Source organism: Podarcis bocagei (assembly GCF_964188305.1).
Source record: "Podarcis bocagei genome assembly, chromosome: 13".
Classification (NCBI taxonomy): domain Eukaryota; kingdom Metazoa; phylum Chordata; class Lepidosauria; order Squamata; family Lacertidae; genus Podarcis; species Podarcis bocagei.
In genome coordinates this window covers 13267589-13280227 of record NC_138138.1, presented here as the reverse complement: position 1 = coordinate 13280227, position 12639 = coordinate 13267589, and the positions used below count along the sequence as shown (strand labels likewise).

Sequence of the window (12639 nt, the reverse complement as noted above, 5' to 3'; positions counted from 1 at the left end):
AGATTGGATTGATCTTCTACAAATGTTTTCTGGCCTGAAGAAGTGCCAAGTGTGTGCTTTATGGGAAGGCTGGAGTTTACCTTTGATGTTGTCGTGTTCAAAACAATCTTCCCTTGCTAAGCAGCAGAGAACTATGGACTTTGCACTTTTCACTTGCACAGGCAAACACTGCTTCTAAATGAGGCTGTATGTTTACTCATCTCTCATCCCACTGGCCTCCTCCTGACCATTGGATCAGCCCTTTGCAATGTGTGGCGGAGGCGGAGGAAGAGTACACAAAGGTTTTGGAAGTCACAAATGTATTATTCCATGTTCAAATCCTGTCTTTCTAAATGCACCCCTCTCTCTTCTGGGCAGAGTCGGGGAGATAATAAAATCATGCTGACCTCCATTTTCTGTCAGATTGCACAATTCTCAAAAAAAGTACTCCAGAATAAATAGTCTCATGCATTGTTATTGGAGGCGATGTGCTGTTGCTTCTTTGCTTACTCATTGTGATGGAAGATTTTTTTGGCTGTGTGTGTGCAGTGCTGCCTGGTGGCGAGTTGAAATAATTGCACAAGAGAACTTTGTAGATGAGAAGGAAAGATGTCTAATACTCTTAAGGCTGTGCGCACACCAGGGCAGGCATAGGCAAACTCGGCCCTCCAGATGTTTTGGGACTACAACTTCCATCATCCCTGACCACTGGTCCTGTTAGCTAGTGATGATGGGAGTTGTAGTCCCAAAACATCTGGAGGGCCAAGTTTGCCTATGCCTGCACCAGGGCATTAATGTGCATGTGAGTTGCATAGATCTGATTTTTCGGTGTGCTTTTTTGTGTGCACTTTTGCCCACAAATTTAAATCTCTCTCTGTTTCCCATCCACATTGGGCAGAGCTTGACTGGATGCATTTGTGCTGTGTGGTGTTGTCTCCTCCCTTCAATTGGAACTTTCCTGATTCCTTCAAGTTCTGGAAATCTGAGACCCATTGTAGGTGTGCGTGCAGGTATTTGTTTACCTGTTTTGCCTCTAATTGCATGACAACAAACTTCCACCCTAGCCGATGTTTCGTAGCAAATGAGCCAGATTTTAATTTTAATGTTTTTTTGAAATACAAGTTGTTTTTTTTGTTCCACCAGATTTGTGCATGATAGCAGCTCTCCCATCCCTCGAAAAGTGTTTTTTGGGGTAGAGAACCAGCAGCCCACCACCTCATGGGGCCTAATAACGACCAGGCAGGTGGAAGTACTGGCGCCCCCAATCTGCAGACCCTTCCAATACAGAGCGCTGAGAGTCAGCTCAGAGAAGGGCATAAAACTGTGCATTTAACACACAAGCACAACACACTAAGGCAGGACAGAGAAAGTGATTTGTGCAAGCCTGTTTCCCACACACACCCTGCCCGCTTTTCCTTTCCTGCCTCCTGTACCTGCAAAGGCCATTTTTATTTTTCATACATCATGTTTTTTTGAATGAGTGTTTTGAAAACAATAAATACTGCAAACGTGCCTTCTGCAGTGACAGATGGAGGTAGACACCCTGGAGCTAGTGGGGAAATGGCCAGGGCTGTGCTCAGCTGATTAGCAAAACAGAAGTGGGCATTTTGTCCTAAGAGTGCACTTGGTGTGGCACGTCCCCACACTTGTTGCTTCGGTGCATCTCCGTTCAAGTAACAAGTCATTTTACGTTGGATTGTTTTCTTTCACCGAATTATCCAGATTGGAGAAATCCAAATTAGTTGGAGCGGAAAGTGCAGGTTAGCCACTTGAACGAGGATGATATATGGTGTGGAAGTTTGCATACATGGGATGCCCTGAGTCCACTTTAAACTGCCACATGTACATGCCCTAAGTAAGCTTCCTTCCATACCAGCCCTTTTCTGTGAAACGGCTTTTGCTATGTTACATTTTACAGAGAGTCCAGAGGTGCAAATCTCTGCAACCCTGTGTTTGTATGTTTTTTCAGCCATGATTCGTAACGGATTCGATTTACTTTTGCAATAAAATGTGCAACTGCAGCACTGTCCTACGTGGAGTGGAAAAGATCTGAGGAAGCTTCTGGTGGGTTCTTACGCTTTTAATTAAAAGTTTCCTTTTTGCAGGAAACTTTTTGTCCTACGTGTTTTATTAAAGGGACGTGGGTGGCGCTGTGGGTTAAACCACAGAGCCTAGGACTTGCCAATCAGAAGGTCGGCGGTTCGAATCCCCGCGATGGGGTGAGCTCCCGTTGCTTGGTCCCTGTTCCTGCCAACCTAGCAGTTCGAAAGCACATCAAAGTGCAAGTAGATAAATAGGTACCGCTCCGGCGGGAAGGTAAACGGCGTTTCCGTGCACTGCTCTGGTTCGCCAGAAGCGGCTTAGTCATGCTGGCCACATGACCCAGAAGCTGTATGCCAGCTCCCTTGGCCAATAAAGCGAGATGAGTGCCACAACCCCAGAGTCGGCCACGACTGGACCTAATGGTCAGGGGTCCCTTTACGTTTTACCTTTACGTGTTTTATTGCTTCTGGTTGATCAAGGTTGCAGAATTAGTGAAGAATAGCCTCTTAATGCCCTCAATGTCCGTTTCTGTTCCTGTGGCTGAAGGTGGGGTGATTCTTCTAACACCAAAATGAGGCTCTTTTACTACTTCTTCTTTTTAAGGTTAAAATGAGGAACTCAATCATCAAACCTACCCCAAGCCACTAAAAGTGACATTGGGGGAATTGAGGGACTATCCATTGTTAACCCCCCAGCTTCAATCAACCAGAAGCAACTAAAACGGGAGGGCTTGCCAACAGGAAACTCTTCATTAATGTTGCAGACAACCTTTCATAAATGGGAACTAGTTTTAAGTAAATACAGTGGTGCCCCGCAAGACGAATGCCTCGCAAGATGGAAAACTCGCTAGACGAAAGAGTTTTCCGTTTTGGAGGTGCTTCGCAAAACAAATTTCCTATGGGCTTGCTTCGCAAGACGACAATGTCTTGCAAGTTCCTGCTGGTTTTTTTTCCTCCCCCCCCCTTTTTCTAAGCCGCTAAGCCGCTTATCAGCTGATCCAATAAGCCGCTAATAGCGCTAATCCGCTAATCCTTCAATGGGCTTGCTTTGCAAGACGAAAAAACCGCTAGACGAAGAGAATCACAGAACGGATTCTTTTCGTCTTGCGAGGCACCACTGTACAGAAGAACCCTTGTCATGGGGAATGAGTATCACTGGGTTACTAGCATTACCTTAAGGAATGTGCAGAACCTGCCTTTCAAATTCACTTCCAGCTAATCACAGACAAGCAAAGCCTCAGCAGGACTCTAGTGTGGATGCAAGCAACCTAAATTCCTGCCCTAAGCAGCGACACTCACATTCTACCAAATTGTCTCCACCAGATCCCTCTCTAATCCTTTCTTCAAACCTCCCAAGGAAGGAGAACAGTGGGCTCTTGTTCTGCCGGTGATATTTCCCCCTATTTAAATCTAGTTTCCTTTTAGTGCTGGGCAACTGTTTGGCCACAACTTGCTGCAGTGGTCTCTGCAGGTTTAGGAATAATGTGATCCACCCAACACCACCCCAGCTTAAGGCTGTGCGGCGGCTCAAAGTTTCAAGAGGAACAAACGTTTTGGAGAAAGCCATAGAACAGGCATAGAACAAAAGAAATTACCGTGAAAATCCCTGAAACGAGAAGTAATCGACTATAGAATAACAAAAATCAAAAACCACTCAAAAATAGGGCTAAGGCGCTCCTTGCTGCTGATGTTAAAGAAAGGTATGAAAGCCTCATTGACAAGTTTTAAACAAAATGCTTCCTCGAGTTTACAAAGAAGTTTTAAACAAAACCCTGTTTAAAGTTTTAAACATAGCCCTGACTGCTGATGATTCTTTAACATCAGCAGTCAGGAGCGCTTCAGCCCTGTTTTTGAGTCTGTTTGAAACTTAAAACCTCAGTTACTTAGTAAAGGTAAAGGTACCCCTGCCCGAACGGGCCAGTCTTGACAGACTCTGGGGTTTGTGCGCCCATCTCACATCTATAGGCCGGGGGCCAGCGCTGTCCGGAGACACTTCCGGGTCACGTGGCCAGCGTGACAAAGCTGCATCTGGCGAGCCAGCGCAGCACACGGAACGCCGTTTACCTTCCCGCTGGTAAGCGGTACCTATTTATCTACTTGCACCCGGGGGTGCTTTCAAACTGCTAGGTTGGCAGGCGCTGGGACCGAGCAGCGGGAGCGCACCCCACCGCGGGGATTCGAACCGCCGACCTTTCGATCGGCAAGCCCTAGGCGCTGAGGCTTTTACCCACAGTGCCACCCGCGTCCCCAGTTACTTAGTAGGGCTATGTTTAAAACTTGTCTGAGTCTCTGCCCAGTTTTTGAGTTTGTTTTAAACTTCAAACCTCAATTACTTATTGCTACTGCTTGGTTCTCTTAAATAGGGTTATGTTTAAAACTTTTTTGAGTTTCTGCCCTGTTTCTTGAGTTTGTTTGAATACTTTAAAACCTCAATTTCTTGTCACTACTGCTTATTCTCTTAAATACAGCTATGTTTAAAATTTGTCATTGAGATTTTCATACCTTTTTTGTAAACTCGAGGAAGCATTTCCAGCCCTACTCTTGAGCTTGTTTAATATCACTTAAAATCTTATAACTTCTTTATTTCCTTCTGAGGAAACTGATTAGTTCAGTGAAACGAGTTTTGTAGCCAGCATCTCGTTAAGTTTTTGTTTAATTCTAATTTATTTTTTTATTTTTGTTATTCTATAGTCGATTACTTCTCGTTTCAGGGATTTTCACGGTAATTTCTTTTGTTCTGTGTAATTTCTTGGTTCCGTGACTGTCTTTTTTTCACTGGTAGAACAGGCATAGGCAAACTCCAGCCCTCCAGATGTTTAGGACTACAATTCCCATCATCATTCCCGTGACCACTGGCCCTGTTAGCTAGGGATGATGGGAATTGTAGTCCCAAACATCTGGAGGGCCACAGTTTGCCTATGCCTGCCATAGAATAACAGAAATGTAGAAGAGATCCCTGGGTGATCTAGTCCAACCCCCTGCAATAACTTTAGTTATGCTCAGTTCTGCATAAAGGAGTGTGGTTTCAGTCTGTGACTCTGGAAAGCTTTCATTTTATGGTTAGGGAGGGTGGGAGAACTCATGGGCACAACCACTAAACTCCGTGTTTTGCCCCGGAAAAGTGCTTTTACAGCACATACAATGGACACCATTTTTCCTTCCAGGTCCAAGTTGCAGAGGAAGCTTTTCTCCCTGCTGTTGCCAGCTGCTCAGTTGTTACCACTGCTGTATGTACTCTGTAGTCTAAAAGAGAAAAGAGAGGCCATCAGTATCGGATCGAATCCAACAACAACGAAGCCACACATTTCACAATGTTTCCTCCTCCATTCCAACAGACTGGTTCTGGCAAAACGTTTGAGAACTTCGTTGTCCAGTTCTACCCAGACATAACTCAGTTGGTGCTGATAATGCCAAGGTTGCAGATTGGATAGCCTATGATCTTCAGGCGCCCTTCCAGCTCAACGATTCTACGTAGAATGCTGATGCATGCTTTATTTAAATCTATGTAGTTGAGGACCTCATAGCTAATATGCCGATGTTAAAAAATTAGGAAGGAGAGATCTGAAGGGGAGCGAGGACAGGAATGAGCAGAACGAGAATGGCCATTTGAGGCATAGAGAAGACCACAAAGCTCAGTGAGGAGAACAACGTGAGTAAGAGAGAGGTTCACTGCCGGCTGCACTCAAAACAGGCTGCCCTGCCCAAAGGTTGCAGCCAAGAGGTCATTGATTCATAAAAGGCAAAGGGACCCCTGACCATTAGGTCCAGTCGTGGCCGACTCTGGGGTTACGGCGCTCATCTCACTTTATTGGCCGAGGGAGCAGGCGTACAGCTTCCGGGTCATGTGGCCAGCAGGACTAAGCCGCTTCTGGCGAACCAGAGCAGCGCACAGAAACGCCGTTTACCTTCCCGCTGGAGCAGTACCTATTTATCTACTTGCACTTTGACGTGCTTTCGAACTGCTAGGTTGGCAGGAGCAGGGACCGAGCAACGGGAGCTCACCCCGTCGTGGGGATTCGAACCGCCGACCTTCTGATCAGCAAGTCCTAGGCTTTGTGGTTTAACCCACAGCGCCACCCGCATCCCCATTGTTTCATTACTCCCCGCTTTTCCCTTTCTGACTCACCGAGTATCTTTTCAACAGCTTGCCACTGTGATTCGGCACATGCTCCGTTCTGCACAGGCAAGAGTCAGCATGGACCCCTGCGAGAAATTAAAAGGGGAAAACCAAGATGTATACATTTGGAGGAACTTAAAAGGAGCCAGGGCCCAAGCTCTGAGACATGTTATGACGGCACAGACTCCCAATCTCTCAGGACCGAGCAACCACAAACTAGTTAGGATGGAAGGAAGGCATTCTGGATCACAGCCAAGTTTGAGCCTCTCTTAGGAAGACAGAGCTAGCAACTGCATACTGAGATCAGCTTCCTTTTATTCCATAAGGTGATGACATCTACCTCCCAGGCCTGTTGTAAAGAAAATGCAATGGGTCTGTGCATCTGGCTACTAAACAAAAGGTTGGTGGTTCAAGCCCACCCAAGGATGGCTGTGGGCAGGACTTCCTACATTGCAGGGAGTTTAACTAGATACCTGAAGGAGCGTCTCCACCCTCATCGTTCAGCCCGGACACTGAGGTCCAGTGCCGAGGGCCTTCTGGCGGTTCCCTCACTGCGAGAAGCCAAGTTACAGGGAACCAGGCAGAGGGCCTTCTCGGTGGTGGCACCCGCCCTGTGGAATGCCCTCCCACCAGATATCAAAGGGAAAAAAACAACTAGCAGACATTTAGGATACATTTGAAGGCAGCCCTGTTTAGGGAAGCTTTTAATATCTGAAGGACTATTGTATTTTAGTATTTTGTTGGAAGCCGCCCAGAGTGGCTGGGGAAACCCAGCCAGATGGGCGGGGTATAAATAATAAATTGTTGCTGCTGCTGTTGTTGTTATAGATGACTCTTGGGATCCCTTCCAGCTCTACAATTCTATGATCTTATGAATGTCTGCAGGAAGCACTTTGGGCACCTGAAACCTATAAATGGCAAGGTGTCTTGCAATACCTTCCGAGATTTAAAGCAGTGACTGTGAGCCGGCAGATCTCATGATGTTGGACTCCACTTCCCATCAGCTCCACCCAGAAGGGCCAATGGTCATGGTTAACGGGAACTGTAGTTCACCACCAGGAGGCCCACAAGCTCTCTACTCTTGATTTCAGGACGTCTCGCACAAGGGTACCTGCACCTGATGAGTTTGGTACGACTCGCACACTTTTAATCTCAGTCTACTCTCAAACCAACGTATCATGCCCATGGTCCACAAGCTTCGTTCAGACGGTCCACGGCATGTCTGGATTTGTGGCTAAAGATGGAAGGTGGTAAATAGCGATACTGAATTTTATTTGTATTTTTACTGCTTCTGGTATTTTACTGTATTGTATTACAACTTGAATTTTATGAATTGTTTACAAATTGAATTTCATAAAATTCAATTTGTAATGCAGCTAAAAACAGTGCATAATGAATAAAATAAGCAATAACAATACCCAGTGCTTTTTTTCTAGAAAAATAGGTGCCGGTACTCACCATGAAGTTGTTACAGTAAGTGTCACACTTTTTAACACCCGCCCCAAAAAAGGTGTTTCCCCCCCTGGGAAAAACAGCACTGGCAATACAATTAAAAACCATACAGCATTTAGCGTTGTGCATTACAATTGCTACAACAGGCAGAAAAATCTTTAATTGGTCTTCCATGATGTACTGCAAGTTCCGCGGGGAAATGAGTTCGGGAGCCACTGTCCCAACCTATTTTGGCATCTCGCTTTAGCTCCGACAGGTCGGATGTTTGCAGGAAGAGCTCGTTTCGTTTACGAGATATTTTGTTGGTTTTGCTTGGCAACATATGAATTTGCAGAAGAAGCTGCCATCCCTAAACCGCAAGCAGCGCTTCTAGTGGAACTAGATTGAGCGCCCTCATCCCCCGAATCATGTTGAAATTGTAGCCTGACCTGTGGAGACCGCCCATGCTGCAATCCTGGGCACACTTGCGTAAGTCCCACTGAATGCCTGTTTTCTAGCGCGACAAACCCTTGTAATTGGACCTCTGTCTTACAAGGGAGGGTACACGGCTAGGTTAGCCTACACCTGATTTTCCAATACCTCCAGTGCATGAATATTTCAAAGCTGAAGCTCAGTCGCAATGGAGGCTGAGGATCTGTTAGCAGCTCATCTTCTGTGTGTGAAAGCCAGGTTAGTTTCAAAGTAATGAAAGGCATAAGGGGTTAATTCTGGGCAGAATGAACTGTATCTTTGAAGAATGGTTATCAGATGGAGGGCACTGACTAATTCTTTCCCGTGGCAGAAGAGTACCCAAATTAAGGCACTAATTTGCACACCCCAAACACATTCGAAGTGTGCTGCAGAAGGCCACATGGCAAAGTGAGTTTCTGACCTTTTAATATGAGACCTTTTTTTCCTACTTGTGTTATAAAAAGGTAAAGGGACCCCTGACCTTTAGGTCCATTCGTGGCCGACTCTGGGGTTGCGGCGCTCATCTTGCTTTACTGGCTGAGGAAGCCGGCGTACAACTTCCAGGTCATGTGGCCAGCATGACTAAGCCACTTCAAGATGATAGACTATGCCAAAATGGCAAAATTAACTGGGAAGCTCAGAAATCAAGAAGACAAGAACTTTAAAAAAAAAGAATGGGAAAAGTTTATAATTTATATATGAGACCACTGCAAGTAGGTTAAAACATTGGCAGGATTTTAATCACATTTGTAAAGTAACAGAAACTATGGACAATTCAGAGGGGAAAAAATATTTGGATAAATATTGACATGCAGTTGTAATTATTTTCATTAGGACCCATGAAAGGGATAGGGGGAAGTCAGGAGATTCAGAGTAATCTCAGATTTTGGATTTTGAATTGATGTTTGTTGTGTGTTTATAAAAATGAATTTTTTTTAAAAGAGAGATTTATTTCTCCCAGGTTGGTCAGCCTCACCTGTCCCTCACTTCCCTCTGCAGCAGGTACAGAAACCACCTTCTTGGGCCTACGATTGGCCTTGTCCGCTCAATTCGCCAGAGCCTGCCTTTGCCTGCAGGGGAAGTCCCTCACTCACCGAGGGTTTGAGATACCTTAGATATTCCTTTCCAGAGGCTGGGTCCAGGGGCCAGTCTAGATAGGTGATGTTCATGGACAAGGCATCTCTGAACACCCCCTTCTCTTGTAACAGCTTCCCACCCTTCCCCTTACCTTGGGAGACTGGAGTCTGAGACACGGTGTTGGAGGGCGGCGGGATTGAGCATTTTGCTTGGATATCCCTCAAAACATGGTCATGCTGCTGTCCTCCATAGGCGCCTCTCGCCTGCATGCAACCACAGACACGCAAAGTGAAAACTGCCATGTTACTTTTCCCTGGCTAATACCTGCCCATCCTGGACCAGGTGTGCATTTTCCTGTTCCTTCCCCTTCTGCAACAGCCCTTTGGATTTCTCCCTTTTCAGCCTGGGTAACTCTAATAATAATAATAATAATAATAATAATAATTATTATTATTATTATTATTATTATTATTTATTTATTTATTTGTACCCTGCCCATTTGACTGGGTTGCCCCAGCCACTCTGGGCGGCTTCCAACACACATAAAAACATAACAAAACATTAAACATTAAGAAGCTTCCCTATACAAGGCTCCCTTTCTGTTCTGCTTTCTCATCTGCTTCCACTTTTTATGTTGCCTTAGTTTTGACGGGAATGTGGTTTCACCATTTATGCAGCGATTGCTGATATATAGACAAAATTTCCCTTGCCAATCCTTCCAAACTCCTTCCCTTCCCCTCTGACTTCTGCACCCCACAAATTTAGTTCCTTATTCCTCCGTTCCCATCTTCTACTATGCTCCACTTGCAGGCTCCAAGGCTACACTGACTGGCAGCAGCCCCTCCTGGGTTTCAGACGAGAGTCATTCACAGTCCGATCTGAAGACTATTCAAGGATTGGACCTGAAAAACCTCTGCAGACAAAGCTATGGGCCTCCCCACTTTTCCCTCACAAGGTCCCCTACCCAACCCCTTGGCCTCTCTAGTAGTTGTTGTTATTTATTCAATTTATCCACTACCCTTCATCCAAGATCACAGGGCAGTTTACAGTATAAAAACACAAAAATACATAACATAATAACAAACAAAACAATACCCACCACAGTTTAAAAGGTCACAGATGGTTAAATTGGCCGAAGGCCGGGGAGAAGAGGAATGCTTTTGCCTGGAGCCTAAATATATGTAATGCAAACCTTCCTGGGCAGAACAGCCCACAAGCGGGGAGCCACCACAGAAAAGGCCCCGCTATCGTGCTGCCACCCCCCGGACCTCTCGTGCAGGAGGCACATAAGAAGTGCCTCAGGTGATTGCAGGGTCTGGGCCGGTTCATATGAGAGAGGCTGTCTGTCCTTGAGGTACTGAAAGGACCAAGTGGCTGTGGAGGCTGAAAGCCTTGCAGATCTTGGGCAGCTGCTGGTGGTCAGAGAAGACAACTAGACGCAGGAGCCAACTCCTGGGGGCCAAGGTCCCTTCGTCACATTCCTAAAATATTTGAGGGGGGCCGCTTTCCCAAGTTGCCATTCAAATGGTGTACATGTACCATGTCTTGTGATCAATTATGTGGGGCTGGGCTTACTTGAAGGAGCATCTCCATCCCATCATTCTACCCGGACACTGAGGTCCAGCGCCGAGGGCCTTCTGGCGGTTCCCTCCCTGCGAGAAGCCAAGCTACTGGGAACCAGGCAGAGGGCCTTCTCGGTAGTGGCACCCGCCCTGTGGAACACCCACCCACCAGATGTCAAAGAGAACAACAACTACCAGACTTTTAGAAGACATCTGAAGACAGCCCTGTTTAGGAAAGCTTTTAATGTTTGGTGCATTACTGTATTTTAATATTTTGTTGGAAGCCACCCAGAGTGGCTGGGGAAGCCCAGCCAGATGAGCGGGGTATAAATAAATTATTATTATTATTATTATTATTATTATTATTATTATTATTATACCTGATCGTCGCCACCCCCCAAAATTACCTCAGGTTACAGATGCTTCAGGTTACAGACTCCGCTAACCCAGAAATAGTACCTCGGGTTAAGAACTTTGCTTCAGGATGAGAACAGAAATTGTGCGGTGGGAGCGGGAGGCCCCATTAGCTAAAGTGGTACCTCAGGTTAAGAACAGTTTCTGGTTAAGAACAGGTACCTTGGGTTCAGATTCTGAACCCAAGGTACCACTGTACGGTGGTACCTCTGGTTACGTACTTAATTCGTTCCAGAGGTCTGTTCTTAACCTGAAACTGTTCTTAACCTGAAGCACCACTTTAGCTAATGGGGCCTCCTGCTGCTGCCACGCCGCCAAAGAACGATTTCTGTCCTCATCCTGAAGCAAAGTTCTTAACCTGAGGTACTATTTCTGGGTTAGCGGAATCTGTAATCTGAAGGGTCTGTAACCTGAAGCGGATGTAACCTGAGGTACCACTGTATTCAAGTTGGCATGCCTTCAACTAGATGAACCACAACAACCGACCAGATAATGCAGCGCTTTGTGACTCCCATCATATTCTCCCCTGTGCCCCACATTTCCCCACCCTCTGTTGGGGAACTTTTTGCGCCCCCCTTTTAAACGACCCTCCTGGACCTGACTTTTCTCCTCGTCTCCCTTGCCCAGGTACCTGCATCTGCCAGCATCTGCGCTCCAGCTGCATCTGCCTGCGCCGCGCTTCCCAGTGGTAGGCGCCCGCCATTGTGCTGCCCGCCGGACCGCCTGCAGCCGCGGGCAGCCGCGGTGGCACCGTCGCCGAGGCCCGTCGGGTCACACAATGCCGCGATGCCCGGGCAACTGGGAAGACGCCGCTGCCGCAGGAGGCGCCCCACCTGCCGCCCGCTGCCGCACCTGGCCGCCAGGGGGCGGCAGAAACCAGGCGCTGCTTCTCCCAGTCCTTGCCTGGCGGAGGCGCGTCCTGGGAGCGCGCGACTGATTTAGCACCCCGGGGTGCGTGCCAGGCGCTGCACCCGTGCAGGGGAAAGCTTCTTTGCAAGACCTCGCCCAAAAAGAGCGGGCGAGCAGGCAAACGATGACCCAGAAAAGCAGCAAACGAAAAGCCGGGGATGGAGGGAAGCGGGAATCTGGGAAGTTTGCAAGCAAAATGCAAAAGTCGGTGCAAAATTGCTGCTTGCAATTATCCTGTGCGCGAACGATCGCCGTAAAAAAGCAAAAAAATAGGGGAAGAGAACAGGACGTGCTCGTGTTTGTTACTTCTTGGATCTCAAAGCTGCAGGACTGAAAACCAGGCTCCGGGGGGGGGGGGGGAATTAGAATTTTGCCTTTGCATGTCCCCGCGCGGAGAAAGCTAGCTTGTAAAGGAGACGGTCCCTTCTCCCTTGCTTTCTACATGCAAGAAATGTGTATTTATTTATATCCAGCCTTTCCCTCCCCCGACAAGGACTCAAAAGGCGGCCTTTGGCTGGTTGACATCCCATGTCCTTTTAAATGTGTCTGTGGTTTCTTTTGCATAGAATCGTAGAGCTGGAAGGGAGGCTCATGTGGCCTAGTCCAACCCTCTGCAACGCGGGGATCTTTTCGCCCG

At 47.0% G+C, this 12639-nt stretch overlaps 1 protein-coding gene and 1 long non-coding RNA gene across 2 annotated transcripts; one reads left to right on the top strand and one right to left on the bottom strand.

The window, feature by feature from the left end:
• The first annotated feature begins 740 nt into the window (after positions 1-740).
• Positions 741-2000, top strand: LOC308571572. Its single transcript, XR_014001531.1, has 2 exons — positions 741-989; positions 1123-2000. It is a non-coding gene; the product is annotated as an uncharacterized lncRNA (long non-coding RNA).
• Positions 2001-5054: 3054 nt separating this feature from the next.
• On the bottom strand, positions 5055-11884 carry CCDC200 (coiled-coil domain containing 200). Its single transcript, XM_081167006.1, has 4 exons — positions 11725-11884; positions 9269-9380; positions 6148-6224; positions 5055-5264 (listed from the first exon to the last, which is right to left on the bottom strand). Exons 1-4 carry the CDS (start codon positions 11794-11796, stop codon positions 5238-5240), a joined length of 288 nt encoding a protein of 95 aa, XP_081023132.1. The 5' UTR covers positions 11797-11884; the 3' UTR covers positions 5055-5237.
• Between the last annotated feature and the right edge of the window lie 755 nt (positions 11885-12639).

Excerpts from the sequence above, each read along its gene's own strand:
- CCDC200 (XM_081167006.1), bottom strand. The coding sequence starts at position 11,796 with ATGGCGGGCGCCTACCACTGGGAAGCGCGGCGCAGGCAGATGCAGCTG. Across the intron at positions 6,225-9,268 it reads TCAGACTCCAGTCTCCCAAG|GGGTCCATGCTGACTCTTGC; the intron begins GTAAGGGGAAGG and ends AATTTCTCGCAG. Across the intron at positions 5,265-6,147 it reads AGCTGTTGAAAAGATACTCG|ACTACAGAGTACATACAGCA; the intron begins GTGAGTCAGAAA and ends TTTCTCTTTTAG.